The 17500-nt window shown below is 36.1% G+C and overlaps 1 protein-coding gene and 1 long non-coding RNA gene across 2 annotated transcripts in view; one reads left to right on the top strand and one right to left on the bottom strand.

Annotated features, from left to right (window-relative positions):
- The window catches only part of LOC141538710 (uncharacterized), an 8380-nt gene extending 456 nt beyond the window's left edge, over positions 1 to 7924 (top strand). The window contains exons 1-3 of the long non-coding RNA XR_012481107.1: positions 1 to 1338; positions 2466 to 2543; positions 3907 to 7924. The exon at positions 1 to 1338 is cut by the window's left edge and continues 456 nt beyond it. This is a non-coding gene — a long non-coding RNA (uncharacterized LOC141538710). The remainder of the gene's footprint in view (positions 1339 to 2465; positions 2544 to 3906) is intronic.
- Positions 6347 to 16524, bottom strand: MRPL12 (mitochondrial ribosomal protein L12; the record flags this gene model as incomplete). Its single annotated transcript, XM_074260419.1, is given in 4 exon segments — positions 6347 to 9206; positions 9428 to 9565; positions 15854 to 15931; positions 16335 to 16524. Coding segments are annotated over 4 exon segments (523 nt in total), but the record flags the coding sequence as incomplete, so codon positions are not given.
- Between the last annotated feature and the right edge of the window lie 976 nt (positions 16525 to 17500).

Here is a 17500-nt window from a genome sequence, read left to right as displayed (position 1 = left end):
GGACGCGACCGAACCAGTGCCACGAGCGGGACTGTGAGCCCCTGGAAGCTCAGGGCTGTCTACCTTCCTTATCCACGCATAGGGCTCGGCATATAGTAGGCGCCCCATAAGTGTTCCCTGACTTGACCACAGTGTTGGAACTCGAGATGGCCCACAGCCAAGAACCACACGTCACCCTTCTTCCCGGATGCCGCCCGCCCTACCCTTATCTCGTTTGGGAACTTTGTCTATCACCTGTAGTCCGCTCCCTTCCGGAAAAGGTGCTAGCTAGAAATGGGCCTGCTTACTGCCTTACACATCGAGAGCAAATTTGGAACTCAGAGTTCACCAAAGTCTCTTGCTAATTGTGTGGTTTGGGCTAAGTTAGTTGTAACGTGATGAGTACTGTTAAGGAGATTCAATCAATGTATTTCATTCAGAGCTGTCTTACTGTCTAACTTAGACATTACATAATTCTCTGTACCTGTTTCGTTAAATGAAATGGAAGTGGCTAGAAGGGTGACCTCTAAGGTGTTCCAAAGCTTTAAATGTCTAACCTGATTTGACCTCTTTTCAGTACCTCTTCCACAACCAGGAAAGTAACAACATAGAACAGAAATGTATGGGGTAGTGCAAAAAAACAAACAAACAAACAAAAAAAAAAACAACAGAATTTAAACTAATAATGTAGTTCTAGACCTTGAAGGGCTATCATTTCTCACAACTTGTTTGTAGAAAATAGAAATGATTTCATTCTTTATATTTATATCCCCATTGGCAAGCACAGTGCTTACTTGGCACATAGCAGGGACTTAATAAATATTTGATATGAACATGGGTTTCACCACCTTACTGTTTCCTCTTTTACAAATCCTTGTTCCTAAGGTTAGGAGGAAAGCGCTTTGTTAAATTATCAAGTCCTACAGTTCCAGATTCTAGTACAGTCCTAATTTCTGTAGTTAATTAACTACATGAAGGACTTGTTTCCTCAGCTGTAGAATGAGAACTTGAGACATATGGGGAGTGGGGTAGGGAGGAAAAGAGAGAAACAGAAAGTCAAAAGTTTTAAAAACAAATGTAAAAAATTGTTTTACATGTAGTTGAAGAAAATAAAGTATTAAATATTTTTTTTTAAAATAAGGCTGAAAATAGATGATGCCTAAGTTTCTTTCCAGTGCTAAGCCTATTCTTTCTTTTCTATTACCCCACTGTGTTCAGTAAAGTGGTATCTTCTTAAAGAGTACCTGCCAGAGCAGGTCCACTAGAAGAAGGCTTCAAATACAGGTCAGTGATGTTTCTGTTCTGTGAAGACCAATTTACATGTGGAAAGGCTCATCACCAGATATCAACAGATTACAGGTAATTTTCTTCAATTCTTGATACTCTTATGATGTGGAGTCAAAGTTTGCTTAAGAGGAAGTAATGAACCAACCAATAAAATCATTCTTGAAATATATTTATGGTAGCTATTCTTTATTATTCCATCTTAGAAGACCTCAATGGGGCAATACTTGATCTTTCACTGAAATTTTTCCTTTCTTCCCTTCCAATTCCCAGTAAGACTTCACCTTACCTTTAATAGTACATATGTTTTACCTATGTCTCAGCTAGCCAACGAAGACTACCTCCCCATCCACCTCTACTTGCCATGTGCACTGTTAACACACTGAGCTTTGCCTTAATTTACATTTCAGTCTTGCGCATATTATTATTTCTGACATTACTAAATTAAAAGCATTAAATTATTCTAGATTCTATGGCCCCTTATTTTACAGGACCTCAAATATTCTGGATATTGAAAATGTCAAGCTGAATTTAAAGGATTACCAAGATATACCAGGAAATCCATAGGCAAGAGATAGAGATTAGTAGTAAAATTATCTAGCAATTCACGAAAGTTCAATGAAGGCTGAAGTAATTATCCACCCATACATGGATGGAATTTCTGATCACAGAATCTGTTTAGTCTAATCTGTTTCTTCTCACTAAATAAAGAATTAAATAAAATTAAAAATAAAGGAATTAAAGACCTTCTATCCTCAAAGAAGAATTAGACTTACATAAAATTTTAAATTCTCAAAAACCACTTTGGGCTTCAGTTCAGACTTGAATAGTTTAGATTTTCTGAATATATGATTGAGCCAAATAAGGTTGAAGCCATCTTAATGATAGTGCTTATTCTTAAGGCAGAAAATCCTCTTCTTCATTAGTTTATAAAGTGAATTAGGCAAATAATTTCTGAGCAAAAAAATAAGATACTGCAATCACTGGGCAAGTCATATTACTTCTCTATAAAATGAGGGAGTTTTGGAAGTGTGATGGTGATGGTGGTGGTAATAGTAGTAATAGTAGTAGTAGTGAACTGGTTTAGTGATGTTAGCCAAATCACTAAACTCTTAATTCCCTCATTTGCAAAATAAAGTGAATGGGCTAGATAATTATTAAAAGTATATTTTGCAATGAGGTAACTAGGTAATCTTTTCTAGGATCCTTTAAATTCTAGACCTATACTATAAGGATCATGGAAGATGAGGATAAAGACTGATTGGATATGACACTTCCAGGTGAGGAATCTTTGGTGCCTGCTTTGCAAGTGCTTAGAGAACTGAATGGTTATGTGATTAAGGGATCATATAGACTGCAACTTTATTGCTTACTTTCTATCAACCATGTCAGTCATAAAACTATGCCGTATCACATCTGGTAGAAATCATAAGAAATCATCTAGCCCTTGTACTAGATATGAGAAAATTGAAGACCCAGGAGAAGTGAGCTAGTTCGACTTTGTTCCATCAGTAGATTATTCAATCACTGAATTAAAGCTCCACAGACTTACAGTGACAAAGATAGTGAGGAAGGGAAATGTGTGTACAAAAATCAGCTTTTTATTTGGCTAATCCAGCTGCCCAACATCGCTGAGCATGCCCCTGGTGGGCAATTTCTGAGGAAGCAGAGCTCTTCCCACTACTAATCTCTAGGGTTTCACAGTGAAGTCATCAGTTGAAGATTTTAGGGGATGAAGGATAATATATAAGGTATGAAGAATAGACTACCTAGTCAAGGTTGATAATGAAGATTTGTTCATCTGAACCATGCTTTAGGCTATAACAATGATAGGATCCTGACAAGAGTTATAAAACTAAAAACTAAAAATTTTGAAAAAGGTGGGAAGAAAAAAAAAGCCTGAGAAAAATCATTAAACGAGATGACAACAGTGAACAAATGTGTATGGCACATAAACAACAACCAAAGGAGTTTAGGAGAAAAAAACAGGAAAGCAAGCTAGAAACAATTCTTATGGCATATGTATATGTACACATATATAAACACATTCTATATAATACAGAATACATATATATATATATATATATATATATACACACATATGGACATACACACCCTCTACATATTCATATTCTTTGTATTGATGTGTACATATACACATTTCTAATACTAAGAATATAAGTAATAAAGTTCAGAGAGCAAAGACAGGTATGATCCTATAGTCAGAGATTCTCAAAATAGATGACGGACAACTCTTAAAAAAAAAGCCAGTTCCAATAATAAATCACAACTGAGGCAGAGTAGCTGAGGAAGGATCTAAAGAAATCAAAGAAGATAGCTGTCAGTACTCTCTGATAAACTAAGCTTTAAGTTAAAGTTTAAGCTTTTTAAGAATATACCAAAGATGGGGGGAAAAGTCACTATTACTAAAAACAGATAAAGCCTGGAATTGTAATAATGTCAATAAAACTGAAGCTCAGAATAACCTATCCTCCCCCAAAAAAACCCTATACTAAAGTCAGAAAAAGAAGTAGGCATTTTACATTTTGATTAGCTATTTCAGATAAGAATGTTTCAGGTATCTATCCTTAGTCTTGTCCTATTCAACACAATTTAAATAACCAAATATTATTGCTCTGTAAGAAATGACCAGCAGGAGGAATACAGAGAGGCTTGGAGAGACATATCAACTGATGCTGAGTGAAATGAGCAGAACCAGAAGATCGCTGTACACTTCAATGTTGTATGAAGATGTATTCTGATGGAAGTGGATATCTTCAACATAAAGAAGATCCAACTCACTTCCAGTTGATCAATGATGGACAGAAATAACTACACCCAGAGATGGAACACTGGGAAGTGAATGTAAATTGTTAGCACTACTGTCTATCTACCCAGGTTACTTATACCTTCAGAATCTAATGCTTAATGTGCAACAAGAAAGTGGTATTTACACACATATATTGTATCTAGGTTATATTGTAACACATGTAAAATATATGGGATTGCCTGTCATCTAGGGGAGGGAGGGGATAATTTGGAAAAATGAATACAAGGGATAATGTTATAAAAAAAAATTACTCATGCATATATACTGTCAAAAAAAATTATAAAATTTAAATATCCAAGAAAGCTCACAATCATTATGCAAGTAAGATAGAAAATACTAACGTTAATCGTTTTTTGTAGATGAGGATAGTTGTTTAGACTTCATTGATTTTGACCATTATTGCACATCTTGCCTGAATTAGTCTATGAAGCCAAGTCTCTTTTCCCTGTAAATTCCATATCTTTCTACTATATCAAGCTTCTTGACATAAGAATGCTTTCTCACATTTGCACATTATACTGTTGAAGCTAGTTAATAAGACTGGAAGCCAAGATTTTGATTCAAAATAGATTCCAGCAGGTCAGAGAAAGGCTGCAACTATCAAATTTAACAGAAAATATCTAAGTGATATAATTTAAAAGAAATGCCATGTCAAATTTGATTATATTTAAATTATTTAAGAGTCAGCTGAGAGCTAGAGCCGTCATATTTAATGCAATCTTTAGGCTGCTTTAATGTATGTTGTATGTTGTCCAAAATAAAAAAGGTGATAGTTGTCCTGTACTGACTGATCAGAGCACTTCTGCCATGTTTCTTTTCAATGCTGAATACATTTTGAAAAGAAATGACATAGGAAAAAAAAAAGTATACTTAGTTTGGGGAAGGAAATGTGAGTTTATTTCAAAGATGTAGTGAAGAAAAGGGAATAGATTAATTCTGTATGTCTTTTAATGGACCAATGAGTTGAAATTGAAAGGAGACAGATTTCAGCTCCATGAGAAAGAACTTTCTAAGAACTGAACTGATAAAAAAAAAAACAACGCCATCTGCATCCAGAGATAACTACAGAGACTGGATATGGATTTTAGACTCAAAAACTACAATGAAAATAGTGAATAGAGTTGTTACCCAAAATGAGCTTAGAGATAGTCAAACAATAGGTGTGCTAAGAGACACATGTCTTGATTAAAAAAATGATCTCAAGGTTTCAGCATGGCATCATCCAAAACAGGTTGTGCCAAACCAGCCTTGTTTGCTTCCCTCTCTCTCCTTCCCCCAAATAAAGTTAACAAACTTAACAGAGCAAAGGAAGCTTTTGAAAAATTAACTACACAATCCTTGTGATGTGTGATAAAAAGTGGATTAAGAAATTGAATAATTAGACCCCCAAAAAATAGCCATTAATAGTTAGATGTCAACTTAGAAGGTCTCTAGCTAATTGTCTAAAAAACCTATGCTTGATCTTAAAGGAGGGAAAGGGACCCACGTGTGCAAAAATATTCGTGGCAGCCCTTTTTTTAGTGGCAAGGAACTGGAAACTTAGTGCATGCCCATCAGTTGGAGAATGGCTAAAAAGTTATGGTATGTGAATGTTATGGAATATTATTGTTCTATATGAAACCATCAGCACAGTAAGATGATTTTAGGAAGTCCTGGGAAGACTTACATGAACTAATGCTGAGTGAAGTGAGTAGAGCCAGGAGATCATTGTACACGGCAATAGCAAGATTACATGATCAATTCTGATGGATGTGATTCTTTCCAACAATCAGATGATTCAGATCAGTTCCAAAGATCTTGTAAAGAGAACCATTTACACCCAGAGAGAACACTGTGGGAATTGAGTGCGGTTTGCATTTTCACTCTTCGTTGTTATTTGCTTGCATTTTATTTTTTCTCTCTTTTTTTTCCTGTTTGACTTTTCTTATGCAGCAAGATAATTGTGTAAATATGTACACATATGTTGGATTTAACATATATTTTTTACCATGTTTAGCATATATTGGATTATGTGCCATTTAGTGGAAAGGAGGAAGGAATTGGAACACAAGGTTTTGCAAGGATTAATGTTGAAAAATTGTCTATGCATGTTTTGAAAATAAAAAGCTTTAATTTAAAAAAAAAAAAAAACTTATGCTTGGTCCTATACTAAAAGCACATATGCTAAATTTATCAAATTTGAAGATGATATATAACTAGGTAATAAGAGTCAGGATCCCAGATCTTTAAAGGATAGAATGTGAGCCAAATCTACTAAGATGAATTTTAATAGGAACAAATTCTTATACTTTAAAAAAAGACAAACTTCACAAGATAAAATGGAAGATGTGTGATGGAAAAGATGAGTGTTTGAATAAAAACAAACTCCTTAAATATGTTATTATAGCCCAAAAAAGCTAATGTTAGCTTACAATATATGAAGGGAGCCATGTTTGTCAGTGGATATAGGATCCCGTCCTCCCATTTAGATTACTTGTGCAGTATTATATTGAGTGGTGGGCATATTTTAGAAAGATCATTAACATGCTTTAGACCAGGGGTGGGGAACCTTTTTTCTGCCAAGGAGTTTTTGGATATTTATAACATCATTCACAGGCCATACAAAATTATCAACTTAAAACTCAAAGCAGCGGGAGGTTGTTGTGCCTGGCTTTTCAGCTCATCTTTGCCTACAATTGCCTTGGCAAGACAGAACCAAATGATTTTGCAAGCCTTATAAGGCCCAAGGGTCAGACGTTCCCCATCTCTGCTTTAGGCAGTCTGGAAGAGAACCAAAATACTGTTCAGAATCATGGCATATGAAGATCAGCTGCAGAAACTAGGGATGCTTAGCCTAATAGAAAATGTGATACAAGGGGTTCAGTGAGTTAGTGAGGTGCAACAAAAGAGCTAGTGTTCAAATATTTGAAGGTATGTTACTTGAAAGAGGAATAAGCCTTACTGGCTCCCCCTTGGCTTGAGGGGGAGAACCAAAAGTAGTAGTTTTAAAGTTGTAAAGAAAGATTTAGATTTGATATAAGGAAAAATCTCAACTATTAAGTTAACCAATGGTAAAATGAGTTTCTTTGGAAAGTTAGCAGGTTTCCTCTCCAATCTTTAAACAAGAGCTATTTCTTGGGTATATGGTAGAGGGAATTCTTGCTCAAATTAGAATAGTCTTAAAACCGAGACTATTTTTTATATTCATTTAAAGGCTAGGGCTAAAAGTAAAAATGTCAAAAATATCTCATGTAACTGCATTACCAGAGACTTGAGTTTAGAAAAGGAGGAAGTATAGTTATAGCCAGGTAGGATCAGAACATAGAATGGCTTGAGATTTGGACATAAGCCTTCCAATATTGATTTTTATGATTCTATCTCTGTTCCTGGGGATAAATGGCACAGGAAATAGATGCCAGAAAATGGTTAGCTTCATCCCTGCTCTGAGCAATCACCTTGCAAGGAGACCATCACACCCCAGAGAACAAACAGGAAGATTCAGGGAAGGATCAGATGCCCCAAAACCATCTAGGCAAATCATTAACTCTTCAGTAATTACATAGACAAAACCAAGGGAAAAATCTGAGGAAGGCCCCTGAGATTAGGAAGTTTTAGATCACCTTTTCTGTCTTCTAAAGACTTCCTTACACACACGAGGTTGTCAAATGCCCCCTAACTTCCACAGCACTTGTCTGCTGAACCTCCTAGGCTTGTGTGTTTGGCTTTTTTTTTTTTTTTTTTGGGGTGAGTTAATGAGGCAATTGGGGTTACATAGGTAGTATCAAATGTCTGAGGCCAAATTTTAACTAAGGCCTCCTGACAACAGAACTAGTGCTCTATCCACTCCCCCCCCCCCCCCTCCAAGACTGCCTTGTGAGATACATACTACTCTTTCTAAGCTGGGCAAGCAGTGGCCTATCCTGGATAATTAGCATGCACTATTACTGGTTCTAATACCAAGTTTAGAGAAGCCATATAAGGATCATCCCTAAAGCTGAGCTCAGCTAAGTTAGTTATAAAACTGGCTCATCTTTCCAGCTACTCCCATTCCCTTGGGTTTTGACATTTGTGGGTGAATTAAACACCCAAATTCCTTAACTTGGGATTCAAGGCCTTTTAAGCCTTTTCCCATATGCTCTACATAGCTTCCTGTCCAATCAAATTTACTTATTTTTCCCTAAATACATCCAGAACACTTTTGCTCCTATTTTGCTCCCATTATTCTTCCTGCTTTAAATATCTTCTTCTTCCATTTCCATTAACCCAAACTTTCCTTTAAGGTCTTTCCCAGACAGCCTTTTCTATATTCTAGATGAGCAATCTTTCATTAATTTCTATGCTACTTGTTTGTCCCATCTCCTATGATACCTTATACCGTTAAACATCTATGTATATGTACCGTCCCCCCAATCAGAATATTAGCTTGCTGAGGCAATGGTGTCTGAGTTTTTGTTTCTTTAAACCAACAGTACCATCATAAAGTCAGTGTACTATAGACACCACAATGAGATGGTGAAAATGAGAAGTCAGTACTTTTTCTTAGGGACGTGAGAAAAACAGTGTATAACAGGCAGGTAGATTTAGGACCCAGACCACCCCACAGTCCCAGGTTATCCCCAACATCTAACTTTGGTAGTTTAGGATATTGCTGTGTCAATTCTTGAATGCCTGTCACTGGTCTTCAGCACACAATTCTAAACACACTGGAATTCTGAATAATAATATATTTTCTTCATAGGCTACTGTTTGAACAAACTTGCTCCCCACTCTTATGTTTCACAGAGTCCTTCTTCATAGTAGCCTGTTAAAAAGGCCTGGGACAGATGGGCTCCTCCTTCCCTCCCAGAACAGAGTTCCCTGAAAAGCTGAGAAAGTTCTCACTCAAAACTACCCACAATGGTTAAGCGCATCTGTTCAGGTTTGCAGGCAGCAGTTATACACATGGGGCTACTGCCCAAGTGGTCACAGGGACTGGAGTAAGTCTCACTTTGCACAAGTCCTTCAGAGCACCAAACTCCTACTCCAAAATCACAGTGCCACCAGCTGCTTCCAAGGCAGCTTTAATCTTCTCTGCTTCTGATTTGGCAACATTGGCTTTGATTTCCTGGGGTAAAGACTCTACCAGCTTCTTTGCCTGAAATGAAGAGAAGTGGAGAATTACAAACAAAAAAGTCCTGGGAGTCTTTATAATAAGCCTGGTCCTTGGCTAGAGGATCAAGTTTGGAGCAACTGCATCATTATGATCATGGCACAAGAACTCCAAGGGAAAATTTGTGAAGGTGCAGAGAATAGTCTCTTAACTTTGAAACCATTAATCAGAGGCCTATAATGTCCTTGAATAAGAATTCTTCATACCTGGACAAGGTTTATGCCTTGAATGTAATTCTTTATTTCCTTGATTAATTTCACTTTATCCACAGGCTTGGCTTCCGTAAGCTTAACAGTGAAATGTGTTCGTTCCTTCTGCTTGGGTATCTCTTCCTCTTCTGCTGCCTAGAATGAGAAGAGGAAAAGGAAAGGTGAAAGCCTGATCCCCCTGCCTACTTTCTAAAGGAAAGTTAGCTAAGGGACCTCAAGATCAAATGAGATAATGTACATAAAAATGATTTTATAACTACCAATTATTATAACATTTTAATTTAAGCACCAGAACCTTAATTTGGCATTAGAGGTATACAAAACTCAGAGAAGATTCAACTATTTCACTTGTCAGCAAGATCCATTGTAAAGCAAGGATACCCCTTGTTACCACTACTATTTGAAATAGTTTTAGAAATGCTAGCCTTTGCAACAAGAGACTTTAAATTTAAAAAAAAAAAAAAAAAAAAAAAGGAATAGCATAGGAAAGAAAAACAAATTACAAATTCAAAGAAAAGTAAATGAAACAACTCCAGTAGAGTAGTAAGATATAAAACAATTGGGGCAGCTAGGTGGCACAATGGATAGAGCACCAGCCCTGAAGTCAGGAGGAACTGAGTTCAAATCTGATCTCAGGCACTTAAACACTTCCTAACTGTGTGACCTTGGGCAAGTGACTTAACTCTAATTGCCTCAGGAAAAAAAAAAAAAACCCACAGGAACAAGAAAAAGAGAAGTCCCATTCAAAATAATTACAAAAAGGGGGCAGCTAGGTGGTGCAGTGAATGGAGCACCAGCCCTGAATTCAGGAGGACCTGAGTTCAAATCTGGTCTCAGACACTTAACACTTCCTAGCTGTGTGACCCTGGGCAAGTCACTTGGGTTAAGTGACCAGCCTCAGGAAAAAAAAAAAAAATAATAATTACAAAAAGTATAAAATACCTGGCATTCATCAACCAAGACACACCTTGCCCTTATATGAAGACAACTACAAAAACATTCTCATGATTGTTGTGACAATATAATAAACAAATTAAGTAAATTTACAAACCTATGAAGAAACTAAGAGTTACATAAATAGAATAAGAACAACAACAAAAAAAAATTATCAAAAATCTCATGGGAAATAATGAAAAAAAAAAGTGTGGGAAGGCAGCCTTCCAGGATTAGATCTTAAAATGTAATATAAAAAAGTAATCATCAAAACTATTTATATAAATTATGAAAATATAAATATTAATCAGTGGAAAAGTAGTCTAAGACTTAGAAGTGATTAAAACTAAACATAGGGTTTGCTAAATCTAAAAAGAACAATTATTGGGCTAAGAATTTCCCATTCGACAAAAACTACTAGGAAAACCAGAAAAAGCACAGCAGAAATAAGATCAATCTCACATCATACCACAATAAACTCCAATAAGATACATGACCAACATATAAAAAAGGGCACAAAAATAAACTAGAAGATTAAAAAAAACTTTCAAAATCTTTCAAAATGGATGGAGAACAATTCTTAACTAGACAAATAGAGGATTGTAAATGAAAAAATTTGCAATTCTGGCAAGTATAAGGTAGATTGTCACTTTCCTCCTGAAAAGGCATCAAAACTCATTTAAGATATGACACAAGTAAAATTAATAGTTAAAATTAGAATGGAAAGTTAATGGGAGAAAAAATCTGCAGCAAGTTTCTCTGATCTATCTCTAAGACATTAGAGAACTAATACAAATAAATAAATATACCAGTGGTCCTCAAACTTTTTAAATAGGAGGCCAGTTCACTATTCCTCAGACTATGGGAGGGCTGGACTATCTTAAAAACAAAAACTCACACTGTCTCAGCCCCTCAGCCCATTTGCCATAAGCCAGCAGGCCACATAAACATCCTCAGCCTGCTGCATCTGGCCCTTGGGCTGTAGTTTGAGAACCCCTGATATATAGAAAGAAGTGCCATTCTTCAATAGCTAAATGGTCAAAATATTTTAACAAGCAGTTTTGCAAAGTAAAAAATGCAAGCTATCAACAATCATATGAAAAAAATACTAAATCAATTTTTTTTAAAAAAGGAAATTTCTGAGATTATACTTCATACCCACTGGATTGGCAAAAATGACAAAAGATGAAAATTCAATTGTTGAAAGGGCTGTGAAAGGACAGGCACACTAAGGTATTGTTGATGGAGCTGTAAATTGGTCCAATCATTCAAAAAAAAAAAAAAAAATTGGAAATATTCCCCAAAAGTCACTAAACTGTGTATGTTCTTTGACCTGCCAATATCACTAAATATAGCCCCCAAAGAGATCAAGAAAAAAAGGCCCTATATGTACAAAAATAGTTTAGTAGCATTTTTTGTTTTAATAAAAAATTAGAAATATACTATTAAAATATTTTTGTACATGATATATACATACAAAATGGACTATTAATGCAAGAAAATTAAAAACATGACAGATTCAGAGAAACTGGGGAAATCTTGTATTAACTTTTCCAAAGCAAGCAGAACCAAGAACAATTTACATACTGAACACAATAATTCTGCAAAAATAATTTTGAAAGACTTCAGAGCTCAAAGTAATAATCATCAAAACAATTTGGTACTGGCTAAGAAACCAAGTGGTGAATGAGTAGACTAGATTAGGTACACAATACATTAATAAATGACCACAGTAATATAGTATTTGATAAACCCAACTCACAATCTGACAAAAATTGCTGGGAAAACTAGAAAGCTGTTTGGCAGAAACTAATTATAGACCAACACCACACTGTGTAAGGTTCAAAATGGATACATGATTTAGACATAAAGGGTGATATCATAAGAAAATTAGGAGAGCATGGAAAATGGATCCATAGATAAGGGAAAAATACCTTTTAACCCAGCAATACCATTAGGTCTAAATCCCAGAGATCAAAGGAAAAAAGATACTAAATGTACAGTGATATTTATGGAAACTTTTTTTAGTTAACAGAAATTGAGGAAATGTCTATCAACTAGGAAATAGCTGAATAAGTTGTAATATATGATTGTGATAGAATACTACTGTGCTATTAAAAATAACAAGAAAGATCCTTTCAGAAAAACTTTGGAAGACTTATATGAAATGATGCAGTGAGAGCCAAAAGAACACCATACAGAGAGAGAGCAATATTGTATGATGATCAAGAAAATCTTAGTTAATTTCAGCAATTCGATGATCCAAGACATTTCCAAAGGACCAATGATGAAAAATGCTACTCACGTCCAGAAGAATAGGTAAGAATCTAAATGCAAATCTCAGCATATGTTTTGTACTATTTTTTTTTTGGGGGGGGGGAGAGGGTTCTTTTGCTTACTTTCTCAAGGAAGGAGAAAGGAGGAAGAGAATTTGAAATTTGAAAAATAAAAAAATTTTAAAAAACGAATCTTTTAAAAAGTGTTGCATGGAACTGAGAGAAAAACATGAGGGACACTACAAAAAAAATAAAGATGACAACTTCAGAGCTAGGATCAATGTAATTACTAATCATGAATTTTCACTGCTTGGTGGGAAGGTGATTAAAGATACGTACTGAGACATTTTTAGGCATAGCCAATATGCTGTTTTGTTTGACTATTTAATGGTAATAAGGCAGGACCTCTACTGGAGGGAGTGATACAAGAGATACAATTGGAAAAAAGAAAAGCAATGCAGCACATATAATCCCCTTTTCTGTTCTTAGCTTACTGAAATGTTCATGTCTGTTAAACTGACAATATGAATAAAATTTTAGAAGAGAGGAGTGAGATGAATTAATAGACAGGAAGCCTAGACTTTATGAAGCCAAGGACTTGGGTTCAAATCCTTTCTCTGATATATAGTAACAACTATGTTACCACATGAAAATACTTTGACTTATTTGGGTTGCATTTTCTTCATATGAAAGAGGAATGGCAATTGTTGTATAGCTCATAAAATATAAATGAATGCCCTGCAAACTTTAGTGTTATATAAATATGCAATATTCTCTCCCCAGAAGAACCATAGGTTTAAAGTTGAAAGAATTTTAGAAGTTATTCACTTCACACAGCTTATTCACTTCATATAGCCCACACCATTTCTCTGGAATGTGGCCAAAACCATATTAAAATGTAATTAGAAAATAAAAATATGAGATACATAGATCACATTATGTTTAAAAACTAAGTCAATAAGCAACCTGCAGGGATTCTGATATATAGATCAGTCATCCCTAATTTCTATTTCAGTCTCACACACACTGATCTAGTCCAACTCACTCTTTTATAGGTGGAGAAACAATCCAGGAGCTGCTGCCTCCAAAATCACACAGCCAGTGAAAAACAAAGCTAGAATATGAAATCAGCCCTAACTCCAAATCCAACATCACCCTGCTTCTTTTACAAAAATTATCAAATTATTTATCTTTGTAATCTCATTACCTTGTGTTGTTCTAATACAAGGCAGGAGCTTGACAAATGAATTTAAAAAAAAAAACAAAAAAAAAAAAAACCCCGATTTAGATAGATTCAGAATTCCAACATCTCTTCTCATTTTGCTCAATTCAATTTTGAATCAATATAGAAAGCACTAAAAGTTTGCTACCGTAACTACAGTACTGTGTGTGCTAAGTTCTAGGGAAGATGTAGCTATATATGTGTGTGAGAGGAGGGGGAATATTTATGTATATGCATATGTTTACACAGTTTAGAGAAGATGTGGTCACACAATCAGAGAGATAGAAGGCACCATGGCAGCCATCTAGTCTAAATGATAACACTAATGGTACCACTACCTATACAGTAGATAGTAACATTTATATATTACTTAGTATGTGTCAAGCACTTTAAAAATTTTATTTCATTTGATCTTCATAATAACTCTGTGAAATAGGTACTATTATTATCCTCATTTTAAAGATGAGGAAAATGAGGCAAGAGCAGTTAAAGTGACTTGTCCAGAATCACACACAATTATTAAGTGACTGAGGCTGGATGTGATCTTGGGTCTTCCTGACTCCCACTGTATCCAGCTTCTATCTGAGCTTTCTCTAAAACAGGGACACACTCAAAGGAGCCTATTCTACTCTTGAGGTACACTGTTTGTTAGGATGTTCTTTTCACATCAAACCTAAACTGGCCTCTTCGTAACATCAACCTGCCACTTCTGGTTCTGTCCTTTGGAACCCAATAGAACAAGTCTAATTCCCTTTGCACAAAATGTTTCTTTTGAGTCTTCTATTCTCCAATCTAAGCATACCTAGTTTCTTCAACCAAAAGAGGTATTAGAGGACTGGAGAAAGGAATAGCTAATAAACTAGATGACAAGATCCAAAAAGCACTGTTTGTGGAATTGTGAAATAATCCAATAATTCTGGAAAGCAATTCTAGCCCACAGTGCTAGAAAACTGCACAGTAATTTATTCAGAATTCTTATCTTTAAAAAATATATATATATATATTTTAACATTTTCCCCCAGCTACACGTAAAGTAACATTTTTACATTTATTTTTAAAGCTTTTGAGTCCCAGACTCTTCCTCCCCATTGAGAAGGCACATGAAGTTATACAAAATATTTCCATAAAAGTCATGCTGCAAAAATACCCCATAGATCTCTCCCCCATAAACAAACTCTCAAGAAAAAAAAGTGCATATCCTTTAATCCAGCAATAACCAACAATTTGGAACTATGGGCAAAGGGCTATAAAACAGTATAACCTTTAGCCCAGCAACACCACCATTAGGCTTAATCCCAAAAAGATCAAAGAAAAAAGGACTTGTATAATATTTATAGAAACTCTTTTTAGAGTGGCAAAGAATTGGAAACTGAGGGGTTTGGGGAGTGGCTAAAGTAATTGTGGTACATGATTATGATGGAATACTATTGTACTATAAGAAGTGACAAGTAGAATGCTTTCAGAAAAACCTGAGAAAATTTATATGAACTGATGCAGAGTGTGCAGAACCAGGAAAACAATATATACAATAAAGCAATACTGTGCAATGATCAATTGTGAATGCCTTAAAGTGCTTTTAGCAATACAATGACCCAAGGGCTTATGACAAAACATTCCATCCTTCTGGCACTGAACTGAATGAACTGATTGTGAAAGAACTGATGAAGTCTGAATGCAGATCAAAACATACTTTTTTAAAAAAGCTTTTTCTTGGGGTTTGATATTAGTGTTTTGTTTGTTTTAGGGGGAGTGTTCTGTGTTTTCTTTCATAACATGACTAACATGGAACTACATTCTACATAACTGCAAATGTATAATCTATATCAAATTGTTTCATAGTGCTGCTAAACCACAGGACAAAATGGGAGGGGAAATGCAAAATGATGGGTAAAATGATACAATGTCATAAGAATATTTCAAGAGTTGGAGAAAAGTTGGAAGAAAAAAAAAGAGAGAATGAGAATTTACCTTTTTAACAGTTCCAGAACTTACCTCAGGAGCTACCTTTGCAGTGGCAGCACTTGGTACCATGCTACCCATTGGCACCACATCCTGAATCTTCAATGTTTTCTGTAGGAATATAAGGAGTAAAATCAAACAATTAGCATTTCATAGTCTAAGCTAAGTATTGATAGAAGAAACTTAATCAAAACCTGACATTCTCCCACTCATGTCTAGAAAAAGACACTGATTTAATATTCAACTCAACAAATCTATGACTCTCCACTGTCTAGGCTAATAGAGCTAGGTGGCTAAGATTACTGGACTTGCAGTAAGGAAGATAACCAACTTAGGGTTTGTCTTCAGATTCTCACTAGCTATGCAACTCTGAGAAAGTCACATAACTTTTCTGCCTCAGTTTCCTCATGTATAAAATGAGGACAACCTACCTCACTTAGTTGTAGTAAGATGAAATAAGGAAAATGATTTGCAAACCTTAAAGCACTGTATAAATTATAACTCTTATTATTACCTTCAGTAACTCGTTGAGATCAGAGATTTCCAGTAGAGTAAGGCCAGCGATGTCCTGTACTAACTGCTGAATCTTAGGAGGGTACTGCTTGGGAGCATTGTCCAGAGTGGCTCCAGCCAGAGTGTCACTTCTTCTTCGATGACAGCTGGTTCTCATGAGCCTCAGGGCACAAACACCCAATAATGGCAGCCTACATGTAATCCATTCAAATAAGAGACAGTCACAGCCCAGCAAGTGAGCAAGGGGAAATCGTAGAGCTGGAAGCCAACAATGGTGTTATAAACATGCCTTAAAAGTTAGAGGGACTATAAACACCCGGTCCAACAAACAGCTTTTGTATTATGGACCCTTTTGCAATCTGGTGAAACCCACAGGTTCCCTCCTCCTCCTCCCTCTCCCCCACCCCCCAATGTTTATATGATATGCAAGGGAGCGGTGGCCCAGGTGTCATGTTCAAATCCTGCCTCAGATATTACCTAGCTGTGTGACCCTGGGAAGTCACTTAAATCTGTTCACCTAAGTTTCCTTAACTGTAAAAATGAAGTTAATACTTGTAAAGTTCTTTGAAAATCTTAAAGAGCTATACAAATGTAAAATAAAAGTGATAGCTTGTTGAAATATATTTGGTTACAAAGGAAACCAATTATTGGAATAAAACTGAGAAAAAAATGTTCCCATCAAGAAACAGAAAATTTCTGAAATCTTACACATCGGGTTAAAAACCTGATATTTCAAGCCCCTCATGTTACTCAGGAGGAAACCCCCCCAAAAAAACCAAAGCACTGAAAGTTCCAATCAGTGCCTTACACCCTACTGAAATTAAGGCAGCTTTGGGCTGCAGTAAGCAAAACAGCACCTGCCGAACGAGGTTAGTAAGAGGAGTGAAGGATGCACCTTTCCATCTCCCCCACCCCTTAACCGACGGGAGAGAGTGAGTGGCCCAAGGTCACACGGGCAGAGACTAGAACCTGCCCTCCCTCCCAGAAACCCCGGGCTTGGTAAGGACCCAGGGAAGGGGGTACAAAGGTCAGTGGGGAAAGTCACCGTCCCCTTTTTAGTAGGTGCAAGGACCCACTTCGTGGGGGGGGGGCGGGGCGCGAGCTCCATCATGGGGAGAGGACCCAGATTTGGGGGTCTGCGAGCTGCTGACCAAGGGGTCGAAGGTT

Source organism: Sminthopsis crassicaudata, chromosome 4 (assembly GCF_048593235.1).
Source record: "Sminthopsis crassicaudata isolate SCR6 chromosome 4, ASM4859323v1, whole genome shotgun sequence".
NCBI classification, from domain to species: Eukaryota; Metazoa; Chordata; class Mammalia; order Dasyuromorphia; family Dasyuridae; genus Sminthopsis; species Sminthopsis crassicaudata.
Note: the sequence above shows the minus strand (reverse complement) of the source record. Positions and strands in the feature narration are given on the sequence as shown.